This window comes from Gorilla gorilla, chromosome 19 (assembly GCF_029281585.2).
Source record: "Gorilla gorilla gorilla isolate KB3781 chromosome 19, NHGRI_mGorGor1-v2.1_pri, whole genome shotgun sequence".
Classification (NCBI taxonomy): domain Eukaryota; kingdom Metazoa; phylum Chordata; class Mammalia; order Primates; family Hominidae; genus Gorilla; species Gorilla gorilla.
In genome coordinates this window covers 54,063,366-54,086,272 of record NC_073243.2, presented here as the reverse complement: position 1 = coordinate 54,086,272, position 22,907 = coordinate 54,063,366, and the positions used below count along the sequence as shown (strand labels likewise).

At 43.6% G+C, this 22,907-nt stretch overlaps 1 protein-coding gene and 1 long non-coding RNA gene across 3 annotated transcripts in view; one reads left to right on the top strand and one right to left on the bottom strand.

Moving 5' to 3' along the window:
• Nucleotides 1–22,907, top strand: part of LOC129528148 (uncharacterized) — a 92,167-nt gene that overhangs the window by 14,643 nt on the left and 54,617 nt on the right. The gene's annotated exons all lie outside the window — the stretch shown is intronic.
• ANKRD55 (ankyrin repeat domain 55) overlaps nt 1–22,907 on the bottom strand; it is an 80,228-nt gene that overhangs the window by 38,898 nt on the left and 18,423 nt on the right. The window contains exons 4-5 of the mRNA XM_019013644.4: nt 16,819–16,879; nt 836–964 (exon numbers count right to left, since the gene is read on the bottom strand). Coding sequence (XP_018869189.3) covers nt 836–964; nt 16,819–16,879 — 190 coding nt within the window. The remainder of the gene's footprint in view (nt 1–835; nt 965–16,818; nt 16,880–22,907) is intronic.

The following is a 22,907-nucleotide window of genomic DNA, read 5'->3' as shown; positions in this document are numbered from 1 at the left end:
TGTCAATCTTGAAAGTCCCAGGTGCCCACTTCTGCTGTACTTGGCACATGGAAATGCTGACTGAAACCACAGTCAGGGCAGCAGAAACTATTGTCACAGGGTCCTGGCAGTAGCTCAGACAGGTGCCCTTTCTGGGCCAACAGAAATCAACAGTGGGGGTGTCTGTGCTGAAGACAGAGACGGGCTGGCAAGTTTATGCAAAGGATGCTCTCCTTGAAAAAAGGAATGGATAACTTTTAGTTAATCATTCCCCTTGAAAATAGAAAGCACTCGGTTACACATTAGTGATTATTATTCTTTCACCTTACTCTTGGTTTTGCCATCTCTGGACAATAGATTTCTTGAGCCTATTCTGATTTGTTTGGTTGTGTGTATTGACGTGGACTCCCTTATGTGATAGTGATGCAGGGTCATGAGCCACTACGTTCACTGTCAGGTGTAGAATTCAGGATCACCTGAAATGACTCTGCTGGGGAGGATTTGGAAGCAAGAAGAGAGTCAGAGAGTCATGGTTAAGACTTTGAAGGCATTTTCCCAGCAATTCTTTGAAGGTTTACTCTGGGACACAGTAAGCCGGTAGCGAACATTGAGATGGAGACAGAAAGAGAGAGAATGAGAGGGGTATGTGTGTGTCTGTGTGTGCCACCCAAGGCAGGCTCTGCTTGATATTTTATAACTACTCCCCTTTGCATCTTGGCAGGGTTTCTTTTCAACAAGTGGTGGAGCTGAATGAAGAGCTGAAACCTCCATCTTTAAAGTTTGACCTACTCAGAAAATTGTTAACACTGCTTTCCACCATTTAAACCTGAGACCGGTCCACAGGTCAATTTCTCACCTGGACTGCCCAGTGGAGAGCGGTTTTAAAGTCTTTATCCACAAGGGTGGGGTCTGCCCCCTTCTTCAGCAGCATTTGTGTGTGTTGAGGCTGGTTGTGGAAAGCCGCCCAGTGGAGTGGTGTCATTCCCTGCAAAACAACAGTCAGAGAGGACAGAGATGAGCACAGGCTCCCAGGAAGAAAACTGGAGCTCACACTTTCTCCTCAGGCCTGGGGGCCATCACCAGATGCGTTGGTTGTTTCCTGCTGGTTCATTCATTCATTCATTAATCCATTCATTCCATAGATGTTTATTGTGCGTCTGCTTTGTGCCAGGCAAGCAGTTGTTCAGGATACAAAAGTTAATAAGGTAAATGAGATCCTTACCCTCATGGAAATTGCTCTGTGGTAAAGGAAGGCAGATATTAAATGCACAAAAACATGTCAAACAATCTTCCAGATTGATAAATACTATGAAGAATGCACATAGGATGCTGGTGAGAGAGTAACCAAGGGTGGAGGGACTGTTCTAAACAGGCCTCTGTGAGAAGAAATGGAGGAAGAGGACAGCCAACACCAAGCACAGAGGCAGAGAGTAAGTTAAAGGAAGGCCTCTGTGACTGGAGTGCAATCCCCCACCACCAGGGCAGGGGTGCTGTCTGTTTTCCTCTATCTCTAATGCCTAGGCTAAAGGCTGGAGAAATAGCTGTTGAATGAATGAATGAGGTAGGAGGGGAAGAGAGCAATGTGAAATGAGGTTGGAGAGGGAGGCAGGGGTTGATCCTGGGAGGGTGGGATGGGGGATAACTGTCTCTGTATAACACATTTGGATTTTATTCTAATTCAGTGAAGAGACAATGAAGGATTTTAAGCAGGTATTGGCATGATCAGATGTACACTGTTTAGAAGAAATCACTGTGGCAGCTTGGAGAACAGAGCTGGATAAATGAATGGTGAATCCCAGCTTCTTTCAGAGTTCAGGGTCATGTGGGTTAGGTATAATTTAACATTAAGTGAGCTTATGCTGAGAAATGGTGGCCAAAAAGAGCCAGCGTTATCTGAGCGTATATATGATGAAAAGATTGGCTCTTCTCCTTGCTCACTCATCTCAATTCCATGAAATGTATCTAGAATGAATTGAAAAGAAGATGCCTGATAAAGGGGGCAAAGGGCATGGGCAGCTTTGAAGACTCTCCTTCTATAGTTATCTCTGCTGATAGCATAAAGCTAGGAGACAATGCCTTGGCTTTCTCTGTTCCTTCCAGGGTGAGCTGCATGGAGAAGATGGGCCTCAGCCTAGACAGGAGCACATTAATAATAGCGCAGAGCTAATATTGATTGATCTAGAGACCTTTATGAGTTCTTTTATCTATTGTCTCACTTAATCCTCCAAACAACCTTCTGGAGTAAGTACTGTGGTGATGTCTCCTACATGTTCACCAAGCTGTTTCCTCTTCCCCTAGGGCACACAGTCAAACTACATTCCCCAGCCTCCTTGCAGATAGGTGCAGCCACATGACTGAGTCCTTGCCATTGGAATGTGGACAGAGGAGATGGAAACCTTCCCCAGGCCTGGGCTAGAAAAAAAGCCCATGTGGTCCTCCACATCTTCTCTTTTTCCTCATATATCAACAGAATGCAGAGGAGGACAAGGCTCTAGAAGATGCTGGAACCATGTGATTGAAAAGCCTGGGTTTCTGATCAATGAGGGAGAATAGGACCACCCTGCCAAACAGCACTGGACTATGATATGAGCAAGAAATAGGCTTTTATTGTGTCAGGCTACTGAGATTTCAAGTCGTTTGCTAGAGCAGTTAGCCAGCTCTGATAGGTGCGATTGTACTTCTCATTTAATAGAAGAGGAAGCTGAGCTCTAGAGAAATTCCTGAGTTTGTGAGTAGGCATGGAACTGAATCTAGGGTTTAAGGTTTGTGGGACACTAGAATTAGAAAATCCCTTCAACCAGTTCCATATTTTAAATTCCTATATTATGGTTTGCTTTCAAGTTTCAAGTATCATATGACAGTGAACCTCCAGAGATACTCTTGAGGATATTTCAAGAAATTGGTTCCATATGAAAAACAATGCTGGTATAAAAGCAATGGAACTTCTTATTCTTATTCCAATAGCTGAATATTTACTTGGAAATCAGAATACCTCAGTACATTCTAATTGGTCCTCTTCATTTTTAACTGGGCACGCTGGGGTTAGAAATCTAACACAAGGGAATTACATTTTAAAATTAAATTATATTTTAAAAATAATGCATGGATAGCCCGTTTCCCAGTTCTTAGTCCCATTTGCTTCATTGCAAATGAAGTGATGAAATGAAGTCATTGGCTTCATCACAAAGTGCCAAAACTTTTCAAGTGTAAGTTGCATGACAGCAGGGCCTTTGTCTGCCAGTCTGAATTCCTAGATCCTAGAATGGTGCCAGGCACATTATAGATGCTGAGTAAACACTTATTAACTGAACGAATGACTTACTATGCTCCACTGAATTTTTTTTTTTTTTTTGAGATGGAGTTTCGCTCTGTCGCCCAGGCTGGAGTGCAATGGCGCAATTTCGGCTCACTGCAACCGCCACCTCCCAGGTTCAAGGGATTCTCCTACCTCAGCCTCCCAGGTAGCTGAGATTACAGGTGCCCGCCACCACGCCTGCCTAATTTTTGTAGTTTTTAGTAGAGACAGGTTGCACCATGTTGGCCAGGCTGGTCTCGAGCTCCTGCCCTTAGCAGCCCACCTCAGCCTCCCCAAATGCTGGGATTACAAGAGTGAGCCACTGCACCCGGCCAAATTTCTTCGTAAAAATTTGGCTTTGCTTTTTAAAATCATACACAGAAGAAAGGCAGAACATGACCTCTCCTTTATAGACAATGAACTTGTCTGATATGATCATTGTTACCAACTCATTAGTTGAAACTTGTCAGGATTTTTGATGAGTGCTCCAAACAATCTTGTCCTTTGTACTACTGCACTATCTCACATCCAATTACTAACCAGGCCTAACCCTGCTTAACTTCTGAGGTCAGGTGCGTTCAGGGTGGTTCTGGCCATAGACCACTGCACTGTCAAACGTGAGGTAGATGGCAATGAGTATATGCAGAAGTATGATTTAGAGATGTGGGAATTCAGTGCGAAAATGTGGTTGTGAATTAAACTATGGTAATGCAATGTTAATTATTGTCTCCTAAATACAGTTTCAGGCTTTAAGAGTTATTCTCTTTAAACAACCGCAAGAAAACCCCCCTCAAAACCCAACTCTTGCATAGTTTGGTGAAGGGGTGGGGTGGGAGGAGTGCTATCATTTTTCATACACCTACTTGGTGCCAAGAGCTTTGTATATGCTATCTCATAGAAACTTTACAATGATCCTAAGGGGTTAGTAGTTTTAGGCCTATTTTACAGGCAAGGAAACTGAAATACAGATTAAGTAATTTTCCTAAGGCCATTGACTGAGTCCATAGTAGAGCTAGGGTTCAATACTTGTTTCTCTGACTCTGGAGAAAACAATGCTCTTTCCACACATCATGGTGGTAGAATTTCATTTTGGGAATGAGCTCAGATGCTAAAAAATTCCTTTCTTTGTAATTGCAGCTGGATTCAAGGTTGTCTTACTTTCTAAAATGATGGTTCTTACTAGTGTAAGGATTGGTACCCTATATTTTTGTTTCATTTGGCATTGCCTCAACGGTCCTCCTGAAAGTGCAGTTGGCAAACATTTATTTTTATAAGATATATACACATACATAATACATATTCTCCCACCCAGTTCACCGTCACCACAAAACTTGAGAACATCTTGAAAATAACTGGTGATCCTCTGAATGGCTCCAAATCAAGAACCGAATTACTTCATTACTTTTCTAAATACTTGTGCAATATAAATGGGTTGTGAACAGTCAGTCAAGTAAAGGGAAATTTCCTGCCGCTTTTTTTTCTTTTTCTTTTTTTCATTTGGGCTGATGAGAAATAAGAATAAATCCTCTTAGAGTTAATAATGTGAAAACCAAAACTTTCAAAAGCAGCTCAAAGGCAGCGGTTGGTATTGCATACTTTATTTAGGAACATTTTCCTACAACTGTTTCCTTCTCCTTTCTTCTTCTTCTTTCTTCAACTTCTGTTGGGCCCGCAGAAATTGTAGTTGTCTTATGTTAAAATTCTGGTGACCAGTTAAGGGGCAAACATCAGGCTTAGCAATTGGTATCTGTACTAAGCAGTGACAGAAATCACGATTAAGCTGTGACGCACATAAAGGCAGATGCTGTGGCATATTCACCATGGTATGCTCCCTGCACTGAGCACACAGTAAGTGTTCAAGAAATGCTTACTGGAAGAATTAATTAGTGAATTGCAGCTTATCAAAGATCACTTGGACTCATAGGGAATATAAAATCAGAGTCTGCTGGATAAGACAGCCATCTGTGTCCAAGTTATGGAGACCTTTCCAACCAGTTACTTCCTGGAGTTTCACTGAGGGATAAACTGAGCCTTTGAAGCATCTAGGAGCTGACAATCTAGCAGTCACTATCAGGCATGTTGCAACAAACACCCAGATGGCCCTGGTGACAGGAGAATTCTACTCTTCTGAAAATCAAAAAGTATTGATTGGCTCAAAGAGTGAGGAGGAACACATATTCAGTTAAAAATATAAGCTCTCCAGAATGTTTTGAGGGGAAATGTTAAGTTTTGGTTGACTTGGGGATCTGATTTTAGATTGCTGATAAGACAAAATGTATGTTCTAACTGTTGGGTGCATAGTAGGGTTGCTTTGGAACAGTGTCTTGTGTTGATGAGTAATTCTGTGCCTTGAACCTGTGCCACCACAATTTCAGTTAAAGGCTTACAAGTCCTATCAGCTTCTCAGAACATTTTTTTTTTTTCAAAACCACTTTTGTGTTTTCTGAACCAGAAATCTGCTTTAGTGCTTAGCAGGTTTCATGTTTCAGAACTGTACTTTTAGAGTGTCTCTAGCCAACACTGAAAGGCACACAGAGAGAAATGTTGATGTGGCTGGGTGCTTGGTTTGTTCCCCGTCTTGGTTGGCGGTTCGGGGAGGGGTGGTGGAGGGGGAGGGTTAAGAATTATAGCAGGTGTCTGGTGGCTGAGAGGTCAGTAAACAATTCCAGATGCTTTGAAGGATCTAGAATTTCCAGCAGCTTGGCTCTGGTTGACATTTAAAAATTAACATACTTAATCCTCTAATCATATATGATCACCCCCAACAAAAGTGATAGAGGGTCTCCCTTAGATAAAAAATTGGAATTAATATGTACTTTAAAAGTAGATCTAGTTTTAAAAACTAGATGGTGTTACAAGTACAGTAATGAAAGCCATTTTCTTTCATTTTTATTTGAAAAACAATCTTACACATCAGAAAGCTTAGTAAATTAATTCATTGTCTTTGTTTTGGAATTTCCTAAACTGGGTAGATAGATGGTGAGCATCATGATAGCCAAAGACTGTAACTGAAGGCCAAGAATACTCTGAGATTGGATTTTAGGGCACTAGGAAGGGCTGCTAATAACGACACTCTTTAAAAACTCTCACTTTCTCCCTGTAATAATTATAAGAATAATATGTCTGACATTTTTTAAAAAAGACTTTAGAATGGGAGTTTTCATAATTTAAATCAGACAAGAAAAACAATAAAACGAACTTAGGCCATGGAAGTCTAGGAGCCAATTCTAACAAGAACAAACTTATAAAACAAAGCCTTCAGAATAGAAGCCTAAGTTGATAGATTTATTTTTCAACGAAAAAAGAACATCTACATTCTTCTGCACTAAACTGTGAACTCCATCATAGCAGGGATGAAGCCCACATGAGACATGGCAGGTACTGAACAAATATTTGTTGAATAATTAAAATAAAACAATCTTCCTGTTCCAAGGAGATCACCTTGGGAGGCTATACAATTACTCTACTCATTGCTCAAAATACTTTTGGGAGGTTTTTTTTTTGAAATTGCCACTAGAGCAAGAGCTCTATCCATGGATAGAAATAAGGATGTGTGAGTTTCACCAGAGAAATAATTACATCTTTATTTTCACTAACTTCTTTTTTTTTTTTTTTGAGACGGAGTCTCATTCTGTCACCCAGGCTGGAGTGCAGTGGCACCATCTCGGCTTACTGCAACCTCCACCTGCTGGGTTCAAGAGATTCTCCTGCCTCAGCCTCTCTAGTAGCTGGGACTACAGGTGCGAGCCACCACACCCATTTAATTTTTGTATTTTTAGTAGAGGTGGGCATCACCATATTGGCCAGGCTGGTCTTGAACTCCTAGACCTCATGATCCGCCTGCCTTGGCCTCCCAAAGTGCTAGGATTACAGGTGTGAGCCACTGCGCCCGGCCTATTTTCACTAACTTCTAATTGAAATTTAACATCTTTTTCAATTATGAATATAGGCAACAACCCATGGTAGTATAAACAGTACCTGTGACTTTGCCACCTCTATAAATTATAGGTACAGTGCTATTACATTAGTGATTGCAGATCACTACATGTCTCACTACTTCAACAATTGTAGTAGTTTGTGGTCCTACCATCAAATCTTATTTAATGCATTAATAAACAACCTTATATGTTATTATCATAAATTTGGTCTTTAAAATGTTTTCTAGCCTGGGCAACATGGTGAAACTCTGCCTCTACAGAAAAAAAAAAAAAAATTAGTTGGGTATGGTGGTATGCGCCTGTAGTCCCAGCTACTTGGGAGGCTGAGGTGGGAGAGTCACTTGAGCCTGGGAGGCAGAGATTGCAGTGAACTGAGATTGCACCACTGTACTCCGGCCTCACAGAGTGAGACCCCGTCTCAATAAATAAATAAATAGGCTGGGCGTGGTGCCTCACACCTGTAATCCCAGCCCTTTAGGAGGCCAAGGTGGATGAATCATTTGAGGTTAGGAGTTCGAGACCAGCCTGGCCAACATGGTGAAATCCCGCCTCTACTAAATACAAAAATTAGCCAGGTGTGGCGGTGGGTGCCTGTAATCCCAGCTACTCGGTAGGCTGAGGCAGGAGAATCACTTGAACCCTGGAGGTGGAGGTTGCAGCGAGCTGAGATCGCACCACTGCACTCCAGCCTTGGCGACAAAGCGAGACTCCGTCTCAATAAATAAATAAATAAAAGAATGTTTTGATAGCTGTATTTTAATATTTTGATTTCTTTCGCAATCTTATATGTTTTATTTTCTGTAATTTCAGATATTTTTCCTTTTTGATATTTTTTTCCTTTTAAAAAGAAGTTTAAATAGAGATGAGGTTTAGCCATGTTGCCCAGGCTGATCCTGAACTCCTGAGCTCAAGCAGTCCTCCTGCCTCGGCCTCCCAAAGGCTCCCAAAGGGCTGGGATTACAGGTGTGAGTCACTGCACCCAGCCTAATTTCAGGTATGTTTCTGAGAAGTTATCCATAGGTTTCACAAACACATGAAGATGTGTCCATGTCATAAATATGGGTAAGGACTCCTGCTCTAAAGTCTACAGGACATTTTTAAAAAATTCAAATTGGTATAACATTTTATTTACTTATTTATATCTCATAAACACCTCTAATACCATGAAAGTCTTATTTTTTTGAGAGTAGGTTTTGGAAATAACAGTCACCTGGAGTCAAGTCTGGGAAATAAATTGGATAGCTGAGTCAACAAAACAAAAGAAGAAAGGGCCATAAAATAAAATAACATGACTTTTTCTTGAATTTAATTCTTTCTTTCTCCCTAGATATAACATATCTAGATATAATATATATCTAGGCTGGGCGTGGCGGCTCACGCCTATAATCCCAGCACTTTGGGAGGCCAAGGCGGGTGGATCACTTGAGGACAGGAGTTCGAGACCAGCCTGGCCAACCTGGTGAAACCCCGTCTCCACAAAAAATACAAAAATTAACCGGGCATGGTGGCAGGCACCTGTAATCCCAGCTACTTAAGAGGCTGAGGCAGGAGAATCACTTGAACCCAAGAGGCGGAGGTTGCAGTGAGCCAAAATTGTGCCACTGCATTCTAGCCTGGGTGACACAGTGAGACCACATCTCGGGAAAAAAAAATCTATATATATATATGTGTGTGTATATATATGTGTGTATATACACATATATGTATATATGTGTATATATATATATATATATATATAAAATTTTTGTGCCTCGCTAAAGCTTTTGTGCAAGCTACTGAACTAGAAACTAGGGATACAAAGATAAAAAAGGCATGGTCTGCCTCTAGAAGTTTATAGGGTTGGAGGAGAGTGGGAGAGGGAGGTGGGGGCTCCTAAGTAGTGGTGACCCTACTCCATTTTTTTTTTTTAGATGTTCGGTCTTAGGCTAAAACTTCTGATTCATTAAAAACTTTTGTTTGTTATTTTACCTTTTGCTAACTGTAAAGTTAAAAATTTCAAGTCAGGGACTGTTTCTTCTGCTTTTGGTTCTATCTCAGGAATGTGGTAAGTAGAAGTGATGCTAAGAATTATGTCCAAAAGGTCACATCTGTTTTTGCAACTTAAATTTATTTTCTCAGAGTGGTTCTACAATTGAAGTTTTGTTTGTCAGACTGCTCACAAAAGTCTGCTTAAATAAGAATGTGCATTTAATATATCCTAAACAATATATATATCCTAAATGCCGTGCATAACAGTGCTTCTCTGGTTAAATGTATTCAAAGTTCTAACCCAGATGCCAACAGCTCAGAGCCCCTCTTGATAGAACACTCTTCCTGTCAAGGCTAAAATGAGAGCAGGAGAGGTTAGTTTCCATTTAACTCCCGGTAGCTGCAATAGACAAGCCTCACTCTATGTCAATGATTCTTCTGAGGTCCTGTTTTGAAGAACAAAAGCACAAAGGACAATCTGACCTATCTTGCTTTTTTCAGTGTTAACCACAGTGTGGATAGCTTCTAAATAAGTCAGTTTATAATTAAGCAGTGTGGTTAATGAAACAGGAAAAACAAACAGATCATTGGAACAGAACAAAGAGTTCAAAAATGAAACCATATATTAAAAAAAATCTGGTAACAAACAAAAACATAATTTAACATAACATAATCCAGTTCTTGGGGTAGAGAAGGCCTTCTTTAAAAAGACATCAAAAGGAAAAGCAGAAACAGACAAGAATGATCATTTTAATTATATCAGATTTTTACATTTCTGAATAAGAAAAGGTACTATGAACTATTTCAAAATAGCCAACAGCCTACGAAAAAGTATTTACAACCCAACAGCAAAGCATTAATATTCAGCATATAAACTAAACTCCTATAAATCAATAAGAAAATGACAACCCAATGGATCAATGGACAAAGAATGTAAACAGGCAAGTGACAAAAGAAGATATAATAAAGACCATTATGTCTATGAAATGATGTTCATCTCATTAATCAGGGAAAATGCAAATAACAAGAAAATCCAGCAACAACTGGGAAAAAACCAGTACTTCCACTAAAAACAACAACAACAACAACAACGACACGCAGCTATTTTGGGGGAATAATTAGGCAGTGTGTATTAAAAATAAAAACATACACTCTCTACTACCCAGCAATTATTCTTTTAAGAGAAATGCTTGCACAGAGTATGCAAAGAGGCTTGTACAAGAAACACTCTTTAGACTGGTGTTTATGATGGTGAAAAATTGAGACAACCTAAATATCCATTCATAGGGGAATGGCAAAATACATGGAGGTATTTTGATATTATGTAACACGATGAAGCCATTAAAAGGAATGAGCCACAGGCTGGGTGCCGTGGCTCACGCCTGTAATCCCAGCACTTTGGGAGGCCGAGGCAGGTGGATCATGAGGTCAGGAGTTCGAGACCAGCCTGGCCAACATGGTGAAACCCTGTCTCTACTAATATACAAAAATTAGCTGGGCGTGGTGGTGGGTGCCTGTAATCCCAGCTACTCGGGAGGCTGAGGCAGGAGAATCGTGTGAACCCGGGAGGTGGAGGTTGCAGTGAGCTGAGATCGCACCATTGTACTCCGGCCTGGACAGGGCAAGACTCCGTCTTGAAAAAAACAAAAAAACAACAACAAAAAAGGAATGAGCCAGATCTATATGTATCAAAAATTCTAAGACAAATGTTTGAGTTGAAAAAACTAAGTTAGGCCGGGTGTGGTGGCTCACACCTGTAATCCCAGCACTTTGGGAGGCTGAGGCAGGTGGGTCACAAGGTCAGGAGATTGAGACCACCCTGGCTAACACAGTGAAACCCCGTCTCTACTAAAAATACAAAAAAAATTAGCTGGGCGTGGTGACGGGTGCCTGTAGTCCCAGCTACTTCAGAGGCTGAGGCAGAACCCAGGAGGTAGAGCTTGCAGTGAGCCAAGATCGCACCACTGCACTCCAGCCTGGGCAACAGAGTAAGGCTCTGTCTCAAAAAAAAAAAAAAAAAAAAAAAAAAAAAAGTTGCAGAACACATAGAGTGGTACCTTTTTTTAAAAAATGAATTTAACTGTTACTCCCCGCTACCCCTCATACAATGGAGGCTACATCATGCTTGGAGCTTGTTGAAAAAAGACAAGAGAAGACTACTTGTTCAAAACATTGAGCAGCCAAATACAGGAACTCCACCAAAGTAATGAATGAAAAAGAAAGCCTGGGCTGTGTTCTTTCCATTTCAGAATTGTATTTATTTCTCAATGGCAAGAGCTTTTGCTGTTATAAATTTATCGTGATTGGCTCTCACTAGCAATGACCAATAACTAAATAAAATAAATAATTGGCAAAAACTGAATTACAGCAGAAGATTTAGTTTTAAAGTTTTTTTTTTTTTTTTGAGACAGAGTCTTGCTCTGTTGCCTAGGCTGGAGTGCAGTCACGCCATCTCAGATCACTGCAACCTCCATCTCCCAAGTTCAAGCAATTCCACCGCCTGCCTCAGCCTCTGGAGTAGCTGGGGCTACAGGCATGAGCCACTACACCCGGCTAATTTTCATATTTTTAGTAGAGATGGGGTTTGGCCATGTTGGCCAGGCTGGTCTTGAACTCCTGGCCTCAAGTGATTCACCCACCTCAGCCTCCCAAAGTGCTGGGATTACAGGCGTGAGCCGTGGAGCCGAGCCTCAAAGATCTTAATTGGCTTCATTTGCAATTCTAGAACTGGGCTTCATTCCAAAATGTTCTGGCCAGGCATGGTGGTGCACACCTATAATCCCAGCACTTTGGGAGGCTGAGGCGGGAGGATCACTTGAATCCAGGAGTTCTAGACCAGTCTGGGCAACATAGGAAGACCCCTGTCTCTACCAAAAACAAAAAATGAGCTGGGTATGGTTGTGCATGCCTGTGGTGCAGGGTTTCTGTGGTCCCATCTACTCTGGAAGCTGAGGCAGTAGGCTGCAGTGGGCTGTGATCGTGTCACTGCACTCCAGTCTGAGTGACAGAGTGAGACTGTCTTAAAAAAAAAAAAAAAAAAGTTTTCCAACGAGCCCAGCAGAGGAGGTTGGTTTTGTAGACAGAGAAGGACTGAAAAAAGCAGAAGCAAAGAACAAAAAGCAGATTGGTTATTTCAAAGTTACTTTCCTTGAAAGATGAAAGATGAGAACAGGGAAACAGAACAACAGAGAAAAAACTGATTGCTTAACATCAGGTTACTTTAGGTTACTTTTTGTTGTCAGGATTAAAAGCAGAGGAAATTTCATTATTATGCTAAGTAAAACTAGCCTGTTTGGGAAATTTGGGTGTTATCTCTCTCCTGATTTCTCAGAAGGTCAGATAACAACTCGGTTTCAGTTTGGTAACTTGGAATTTAAGTATGAGGGACTCCATTTTGATATTTGGCCTGGTCTGTTGACCTAGTACAGGAGCTCAGTCAAAAACAAAATTATGAGTGCCTCAGAGTTATATGAGTGCCATCTCTACTAAAAATGGAAAAATTAGCCTGGCATGGTGGTGTCTGCCTGTAGTCCTAGCTACTCAGGAGGCTAGGTGAGGCTAGGTGAGAGGATCACCTGAGCCCAGGATGCGGAGGTTACAGTGCACTGACTGCACTCTAGCCTGGGCCACAGAATGAGACCCTGCCTCAAAAAAAAAAAAAAAACCAAAACCATGTATATATCTATATACAGATACATATATATACACATACACATACATATATGGATACATAATATATACATACACATATATATCCCTATGTTTTGTTTTAAATCTTCAGTGATTTAAAGCAAAACCTCAGGGGAAAGAGGGTTGCACTGTTAGAAACTTCTGCTTTAAAAATGAGAACCAGAGATGAGGTAGCACACTCTGGTCACTCTGCCCATGGTGTGGAAGCAGGCAGCCGGAGTGGCGGAGTCCATGTGTATGAAAAACACAGGCAAGCATTAGCAGTTGGTTTCAGATGGATTCCAGACAGCAGGCTGTGAATGGACCAAAGAGGAAGCTGTGACCATGGGTAGGAAGTGCCTTGTTGAGGCCCTTGCTCTGCTGGGTCTGCTTTCTGGGCTTAAAACCCAATGGGTCCATATGCTGGTGTAATAGCAGGAGGAATCTTTTTGCAGAAGTCCCTTTGCATGAGGAGGAACCAGGGACTTTTCCAATATTTACCACATATTCTATGTAAGGTGTTACAATTACCACTCTTAGAAAGATCCATGTCTGCTTTCATTGTCTGCACCGCCAGGTGCCTCCTGGGGTGGAGAAAAATAGGGAACTATGTCTTTGCTGGGGGGTTGCTAGTTCTACTGAGGGGTGCTGGAGTTGTAGGTCTATAAGTGGAATTTAGCTTTAGGGTATAAATGAGCAAATTTGTCATCTTTCTAAATAAGACCCAGTTTAGGGATTACCCCAGAGGTTGGAGGTGGAGGAAGTAGTTGGCAACTTGCCCTGAAATCTAGAGGTTCACAATCTGCTGACATGGACTCCGCCACTCCAGCTCCCTGCTTCCACACCATGGGCAGAGGGACCAGAGTGTGCTACCTCATCTCTGGTTCTCATCTTTAAAGCAGAAGTTTCTAACAGTGCAACCCTCTTTCCTCTGAGGTTTTGCTTTAAACCACTGAAGATATGGGGCGTGAAAGCAGCGGGGGCTTTCTGATGTGGTCATTAATGCCAGTCAGAGGGAGGCCTTTAATCAGAAGGCTCAAGACAGATGGGTGGACCGGGCGCAGTGGTTCACACCTGTAATCTCAGCACTTTGGGAGGCCAGGGTGGCAGATCACCTGAACTCACTGTGGGGAAAAGAAAGAGAAATCAGACTGTTACTGTGTCTATGTAGAAAGAAGTAAACATAAGAGACTCCATTTTGTTCTGTACTAAGAAAAATTCTTCTGCCTTGAGATGCTGTTAATCTGTAACCCTACCCCCATCCCTGTGCTCGCAGAAACATGTGCTGTGTCGACTCAAGGTTTAATGGATTTAGGGCTATGCAGGATGTGCTTTGTTAAACAAATGCTTGAAGGCAGTATGCTTGTTAAAAGTCATCACCACTCCCTAATCTCAAGTACCCAGGGACACAAAACACTGTGGAAGGCCACAGGGACCTCTGCCTAGGAAAGCCAGGAATTGTCCAAGGTTTCTCCCCATGTGATAGTCTGAAATATGGCCTCATGGCAAGAGAAAGACCTGACCGTCCACCAGCCCGACACATGTAAAGGGTCTGTGGTGAGGAGGATTAGTAAAACAGGAAGGCCTCTTTGCAGTTGAGATAGGAGGAAGGCATCTGTCTCCTGCTCCTCCCTGGGCAATGGAATGTCTCAGTGTAAAACCCAGTTGTATATTCCATCTACTGAGATAGGAGAAAACCGCCTTAGGGCTGGAGATGAGACACGCTGGCGGCAATACTGCTCTTTAAGGCATTGAGATGTTTATGTATGTGCACATCAAAAGCACAGCACTTTTTTCTTAACCTTGTTTATGATACAGAGACATTTGTTCACATGTTTTCCTGCTGACTCTCTCCCCACTATTACCCTATTGTCCTGCCACATCCCCCTCTCTGAGATGGTAGAGATAATGATCAATAAATACTGAGGAAACTCAGAGACCGGAGCCGGCGCACGTCCTCCTTATGCTGAGTGCCAGTCCCGTGGGCCCACTTTTCTTCTTCTATACTTTGTCTCTGTGTCTCTTTCTTTTCTCAAGTCTCTCGTTCCACCTGACGAGAAACGTTCACAGGTATGGAGGGGCAGGCCACCCCTTCACTCACAAGTTTGAGACCAACCTGCTCAACATGGTGAAACCCCGTCTCTATTAAAAATACAAAAATTAGCCCAGCATAGTGGTGCACACCTGTAGTCCCAGCTACTTGGGAGGCTGAGGTAGGAGAATTTCTTGAATCTGGGAGGCGGAGGCTGTAGTGAGCTGAGATTGCACCACTGTACTCCAGCCTGGGCGACGGAGTAAGAATCTGTCTATTTAAAAAAAAAAAAGACAGATGCGGGGGCATCTACCCCAGAAGAAAGTGATTAGGAGGCTTACCCCCTGCCCCCTTGCCTATGGTCACCTAGCTTCCTTGAAAATAATGTAATCGGCATCTTTGTGTATGTACATTTTTAATGTTATCAGACTTTCTTAGTGAAATGCAACCAAACCAAGCACATATTTACTTTAAAATTCCATTGAAAACCAGGTATTTAAATTGATTTTAAGAACCTCGTTAAGGAAATCAGCCTGGCTAAGGAAAATTAGTACTGCATTTTAAAAGAGTTAAGCAGATCTAACAAGACTCTAAGCTACTCTTGGGCAGCTCTGCTTAGTGTCTGAGCCACCTTCCCTCAAGAACTTTGTTGAAGAGTGTTGAACGACGTTTTTGGAAGCCTTCTACTTGCAACATGAATTAAACAGCAGTTACGATCACTGGGATTAATAATGTGATGTCTGGAGCAGGTAACCTGGAATTATTAATATTATCTCTCTGTCATCTTTTTCTTTTCTTTTTGGAGGGGAGGGGGACAGGATGTTACTCTGTCACCCAGGCTAGGGTGCAGTGATGTGATCATATCTCACTGTAACCTTGAACTTCTGGGCTCAAGTGATCCTCCTGCCTCAGCCTCCAGAGTAGCTGGGACTATAGGCATGTGCCACCACACCCAGCTACTTTTTAAACTTTTTGTAGAAATGGAGTCTTGCTGTGCTGCCCAGGCTGGTCTCAAACTCCTGGGTTCAAGTGAGCCTCCCACCTTGGCCTCCCAGAGCACTGGGATTACAGGCACGAGCCAGTGTCCAGTCTTGTCATTGTTTTCCTTTTTCTTTCTTTTTTTTCTTCAGAGAGGGGGGTCTCACTTTGTTGCCAGGCTGTACTCTCAAACTTCTGGGCTCAAGTGATCCTCCCACCTCAGCCTCCTGAGTAGCTGTGACCACTGGCACATGCCACTACACCCACCTCTCTGCCATCTTACACGAGAGAGCATGTCTTAGGCTGAGTGCAGTGGCTCATGCCTGTAATCCCAGCACTTTGGGAGGCCGAGGCAGGCGGATCACCTGAGGTCAGGAGTTCGAGACCAGCTTGACCAACATGGAGAAACCCCATCTCTACTAAAAGTACAAAATTAGCCGGGTGTGGTGGCGCCTGCTTGTAATCCCAGCTACTGGGGAGGTTGAGGCAGGAGAATCACTTGAATCTGGGAGGCTGGGGTTGCGGTGAGCCAAGACGGTGCCACTGCACTCCAGCCTGGGCAACAAGACCGAAACTCCATCTTAAAAAAAAAAAAAAGAGAGAGAGCACGTCTTGAGCCACCACTTGCTACTAAGTTTCTGGGACTTGAGAAGACAGGAGAGAGCAATATTTATTTCTCAATGTCCAGAGGGAAGTTACAAAATTTCAGTCGTATGGTAAATGCTGAAGTACTTAATGCAATAAAGTCCTTCCCTATCAGAAGCTACACACACCCATGGTGGGGATAAGTTTCTGCTGAGGATTAATAGTGAAAACAGGTCTCCCTTTCAGGGTAAGAACACAAAACCATGCTTCATGTCTCCCCGTAGCTTTTAAGAGGAAGCACAATGGTTCAGAAACGCCCTTCCTTTCACCCTCACATGCAGAATGACCACTTGTTGCTTGAGAGTGTGGCTCACCTCATTGTCCTGGTGATTAATCTCGCTGATGTTCGACTGTTGCAACAGGACTGTGAGGAGCCTGTAAGGAAAAAATAGGAGAAATGGCTCAAAATAACAGGCAGTCACGGTGCTCTTGGAATCAGTATAAAAACATGACCTTAGAAAAACCGTCAGTTGAAAGACTCCAAATGAAGATGAGGGCCCTTTCCGTTTCTCTGGGAAAAAGATCCACAGAAAAGAAGCAAGAGTGTGATAGGTTAGAAGACACCTGTGTGGAGGGCTACTGTCTGCCTCTCCCACCCTCTCTCCATCTCAGCACTCCCGAGGGGCACAAGGGGATGGAGAAACTTTAGGCTCATTGTGTTCACCAGGCCTCTGTCTCCTAGCCATGCCCTTTAAGATCCAAAATCATGTAGCAATTATTATTATTATTTTTTTCTTTGAGATGGAGTCTTGCTCTGTTGCCCAGGCTCGAGTGCAGTGGCATGAACTTGGCTCACTGCAAGCTCCGCCTCCCGGATTAACACCATCCTCCTGACTCAGCCTCCTGAGTAGCTGGGACTGCAGGCGCCCCGCACCATGCCCGGCTAATTTTTTCTATTTTTTAATAGAGACGGGGTTTCACCGTGTTAGCCAGGATGGTCTGGATCTCCTGACCTCGTGATCCGCCCGCCTAAGCCTCCCAAAGTGCTGGGATTACAAGTGTGAGCCACCGTGCCTGGCCACTTATTCTTTATTCACTTTATAGAAACTTACAGAGTGCTTTCGACCTGCTTCACTCCTAGCTGCGTATGTCATGCCTTTTTAATGCATAGATTATCCCAGGAGGTTGTCAGTATTTGCAAGTTTGCTCATTCTTTGTAAAATGCACACATGCCTAAGCACAAGATGACAGTAATCAGTGTAAAACAGCTATCAGTGATTCTCAGATTCAGGCTCTTACCTGACTTGGATCTCCTGCTCAGTTGACTGAAGTCAACGCTCCATCTGTGAGAGGGGGGCAGCCGAGCATAGTGGAGAGGGGCCCGGGCTCTGCAGCCAGATGGCTTGGGTTTACATCCCAGCCCTGCCACTGATGAGCTCTGCGACCTCAGGCAAGTTACTTACCTTCTTCCTGCCTAAACTTCCTCATCTGCGAGATAGGAGTGATAAAAACTACCTATCACACAGCTCAGTGTGAGGATTAAGTGAGTTAATATGCATACAACATATAGAGCATGCCTGGAACATGCTGTTATTTCTAGAGCACTTAACCCCAGAGGTTTGCACCCTGGCTCCATCTCAGAATTGCCTGGAGAGATTTTTTTTTTTTTTTTAAACCACAAATACCTGGACTCTGTACTCAGGGTTTCTAACTCAGTAGGTCTGGAGAAGCCCAGCTTCTACTGTTTAAAAAAAGCTATTCAGGAAATTATGGTAAACAGCCAGGCTTGGAAACAATTGAGAAAGGTGCTGAATGAATTAATCAATGGATACTCATCAAGATGATAAAGAATAGTGTATGGGCAGTCAATGGAGGAAATTCAGAAATTGCCTTTGGAAGAATTATTTGTAAAATGAAATTGTTTAGTCTCTTCTCCAATCAAATCTTTATCCTCTCTCAGATTGGAAGACATCTAAAGCCCTAAGTATTAAATTGTTACTTACAATAGAAGAAAAGAAAGATCCACTAATCATATTGCCTTAGCAGTAAATGTAATACACAGAGAGCTTAAATAGAGATGGACTTCTGGTTATTTGTGGTGGAGGTGAAATAACCAGGAAGCCTGTGGTTTCAATCTTGTTTTATCATAGTCTTTTGGGGAGGCAGGATAATGCTGAGGTTTAATTCTGACCTCACTACTGCACGATCTGAGTTTCTGTATCTTCATGTATATCAGAGGGGTAGCAACGCAGTGGTGTAAAGGATTGAGTGATCCAACAGGCAGAAAGACCCTGGGTCACATACACTAAAGGGACAATGGCTATGACTGCATACAGTACATCTCTTTTATGCTCTCTGAATTCTAGATGTAGCCTTTGGTAGGAAGACATATAAAAATAATTGCATTTTGGGTCATACAATTTTTATCTTTGCAATTATTTCACCACTGGATATATTTCCCTGTGGCTGCTTTGTGAGTGGGGGCAGGGCTTAACTGGTGACTGTGCTTCTCCTTTCTCTCTTTCCTTTCTGTCTTCTCTGGCTCATTATTGGCCATTGTTTACTCTCTAGGGCCCATTTGGTCTGAGGGACTGGGGGAGGAGGGGAGGGCAAGGCAGGAGGTCAGCTGTGGTCCAGTGTGGTTATCCTCGGTTACTCCTGAGCAGACAGAGATTATCTGTAGCCAGACAGGATCTTCTGGGGCTCTAACCAGATTAGAATGGGGGTAGGGAGAGCAGGTCCTCTTGTCACATCCTGGGTGGCCTCCCAAGGTTGTGGGATGAACCGTGTGCCTAGATAGTTCTCTATTTGGCTTTCAAAGCCATTCTCTTCTCTATACTGCCCTGCTCTGAGGCTAACCTCTAGAGATGGCATCAACCAGGCTCCCTTGCCCTTGGCTTCCTATTGGGTTTTGCTGATGGGGGAACTGGCAGGAGGAGGGAGAGAAGCCAGCTCCCTTTCTGGCAATAATTGTATTTCTCTACCAAAGGCCTCAGTTCTTGCCAGGTGGCCCCTCTCCTACAGCTAAGCTACCACTGCAGCTCTCAGAAGTTTCCAGTAACAGCCCCTTCCTTGCCCCTTTAGGTCTAGAAAGTGATAACATTTTCCTGCTCTTTTGGGGAAAGTGGGGGTGGGGTAGGGGGTTAGAACATCAACCATCATCTCTTGTTGGTCAATTTTTGGTCAATTTTTTTTTTTTGAGACGAGGTCTCACTCTGTCACCCAGGCTGGAGTGCAGTGGCACCCTCACAGTTCACTGCAACCTGGACTTCCTGGGCTGAAGCGATTCATCCTCCTGCCTCAGCCTTCAGAGTAGTTTGCACTACAGGTGTGCACCATCATGCCCAACTAATTTTTTAGTGTTTTTAGTAGAGATGGGGTTTCACTATGTTGCCCAGGCTGGTCTTGAACTCCTTAACTCAAATGATCCTCAGCCGCCCGAAGTGCTGGGATTACAGGCGTGAATCACCCTATCCAGCCTTGTTGGCCAAGTTTAAATAGTCTTTCCCTAGACTTTCTCCAGTTGCCACCCTTTAATTCCCATGTCTTCTCTGTCATGGCTGTGACTGACATGTGATGATCTATGTGGCCCAACTCCATTTGACTGTGAAGTCTCTGAGATCCATTGATCATCAAAGCTGGACACAAATAGAAAGATCAAGGCCCTCTCCTGCATTCTTGCCCTCACTCTGGCTCTGGCTCTCTCTCACATGTTGTGAGAACAAAGAACCTGAGGCCCTTCCTGGCTTGCCAAGACCACCATACAGTGGCTCAGTGATACAGCCTGAACCAGAAACCAGGTGTCTCATTGCCAGCCTGGGACTTCCTTGCTGTTCTGTGGTACGGAGGTCACCTGCGAGATACTTGTCCAGCATCTATCTCAATTCCTAGATGATTTGCAGCCCTCTGTTGTGCTTCCCCCGAGCTCTCATTTTGTGTTACTGTGGCCCAGGAGTCCTTCCACACCCCCATCAGCCAAGTTCAGACTCCCTCCTGTCCTCGGATCTCTGAGGCAGTGATGTAAGACCTATCTCATCTCAGGTGCCAGGACAGCAGGCTTGGACCCCAGCAAGAGCAGTCCCAGACAGGTGGTGTGTTGAGTCATAAGAGCACTGATGCTGGGGCCAGACTGCCACTGTTAGAATCCCTGCTCCATACCAACCAGCCAGTGACCTTGGGCAAGCTCCCAGTGCCTACATTTTCTTATCCATAAAATGCAGAGAATAATACCTACTTCCTCAAGATCTGTCATGACTTTGACTCCATGCACACAAAGAACTTGGAATAGCCCTTACATGCCATAATAAAGTTTTATATGGCCAGGTGCGCTGGCTCACGCCTGCCTGTAATCCCAGCACTTTGGGAGACCAAGGCGGGCAGATCACCTGAGGTCAAGAGTTTGAGACCAGCCTGGCTAACATGGTGAAACCCCGTCTGTAATAGAAATAGAAAAATTAGCCAGGCATGATGGTGGGCACCTGTAATTCCAGCTACTAGGGAGGCTGAGGTCGGAGAATTGCTTCAATCTGGGAGGTGGAGGTTGCAGTGAGCCGAGATTATGCCACTGCACTCTAGCCTGGGCAACAGAGCTTGAGACTCTGTCTTAAAACAAACAAAAAACAAACAAAAAACTCTATAAAATGATTAATTTTTTAATAGCTCCTACCTTCTATTTTCTGGGTCTCAGGTGATTATCATTAGGTGAATGGTGGGTCTCAGAGAAGGATCAGCTAGAAGCATCCTGGGGACAACTCATCCCTGTGAGCTTTCCTGTTTCGCTGGCCCCTCTGAATGCTCCCAGCCCTGGAGCTGGCCAGCGCAGTGACAGGTGGGAAAAAATGGTCCCGCAACCAGCCGTCTCCCCTTCCTGTCCCTGGAGCTGCCTGTATTAGAGTGTGCTGCAGTGAGACAACCACTGCAGGTCAGAACACACCACCTGGTAACTAGAGAACAGGACCCCAAGGAAATGATTTTCTTCCTCCCTTGGGCTGCAGTCAAGAGTGATGAAAAGAGGCAGAGTGGCTGGCACTCTGACAGGGAGGAAAAAAAAGTCTGCCAGTAGCCATGGAGACCATGAAAAAGACCTTCAGAGAGCCCCGTGGCTGCTTTCAGAGAAAATTGCTGCTTGCCTTCCAACACTAGCATGTGCAGCGTTGTACAAACACAACTCTGTTCTCTTTGGAGCTTTGTTTTAATGATCATGCCCCCTCTTTCACACCAGCGCCCTCTGAATGTCCCAGCCAAGGAAGCAAGAAAAGCCGTGGGGAGCTGAAAGGGAGAAAACTTGGACCTGCTGAGAAGCAGAGGGTTCAAAGTAGGAAGGGGAATCATGAGAGGAAACCTGTGCATCTTTGCTTTTGTAAACCCAATGTGCCTTCATGTTCATGATTATAAATCACTTATCCCTGCATCAGTCTCCATCCCCACTGAGCGGGTGTTTAGTTAAGGATGCAGATTCATACTGTTTGGTTTGTTCAGGAGTTGTTTCCATCCGAGCACTAAAATCCCTCTGGAGGCAAAGGACTAATTGAAGCGTCCCTTAGGTTGTTTATAAGCAGCTTCGGTTTGAGGCTTCTCTCTGAATAACCTCCAGTGAGCACCAAATAGAAGGAGCTTGCTGTTTGGAAATCTAAGTGTTAGCAGATTTTAAATCAGTATAAAAACCTGAGCACAAGGGCACCATGTGGCCTGTACATACTGTTTATGATTAGGGGAAAATGCAGACATATGCCAGCTTACAGAGGTGTGCATAGATCCACACATACAACACACCCCAACAACCATTGCAGTAAACCTGTGTGCCCGGCAGTAGGATGTAGGACTGCATTTACATGGGCCTGTGTCTGTGCACACATTTTTGTGGACCTGAGTGTGCTGAGGTGAAGAAGGCCAGGATGAGCACCAGTGGGGTGGCAGTAGTAGTGTTTCATTCCTTAGCTTCTTATAATGTTTATGGTGTTTCTTTCTATCTTCCATCATCATCATCACTGATGACCATCAACATTATCATATCATCACGCCATCATCATCACCATGCTCACTTTCTGAACACGGACAGTGTACTAGGTGCTGAGTTCAGTGTTTCCACACATTTTCTCCTTTACTTCTGCCTACTTCCCTGTGAAGTAAGCAGGAATAATATATTTAATAGTACTTACTTCGCCAGGTGTGGTGGCTCACTCTTGTAATCCCAGCACTTTGGGAGGCTGAGGTGGGCGGATCACCTGAGGTTGGGAGTTCGAGACCAGCCTGACCAACATGGAGAAACCCCATCTCTACTAAAAGTACAAAATTTTCCGGGCATGGTGGTGCGTGTCTGTAATCCCAGCTACTTGGGAGGCTGAGGCAGGAGAATTGCTTGAACCCAGGAGGCGCAGTTTGTGGTAAGCCAAGATTACGCCTTTACGCTCCAGCCTGGGCAACAAGAGTGAAACTCTGTCTCAAAAAAAAAAAAAAAAAAAAA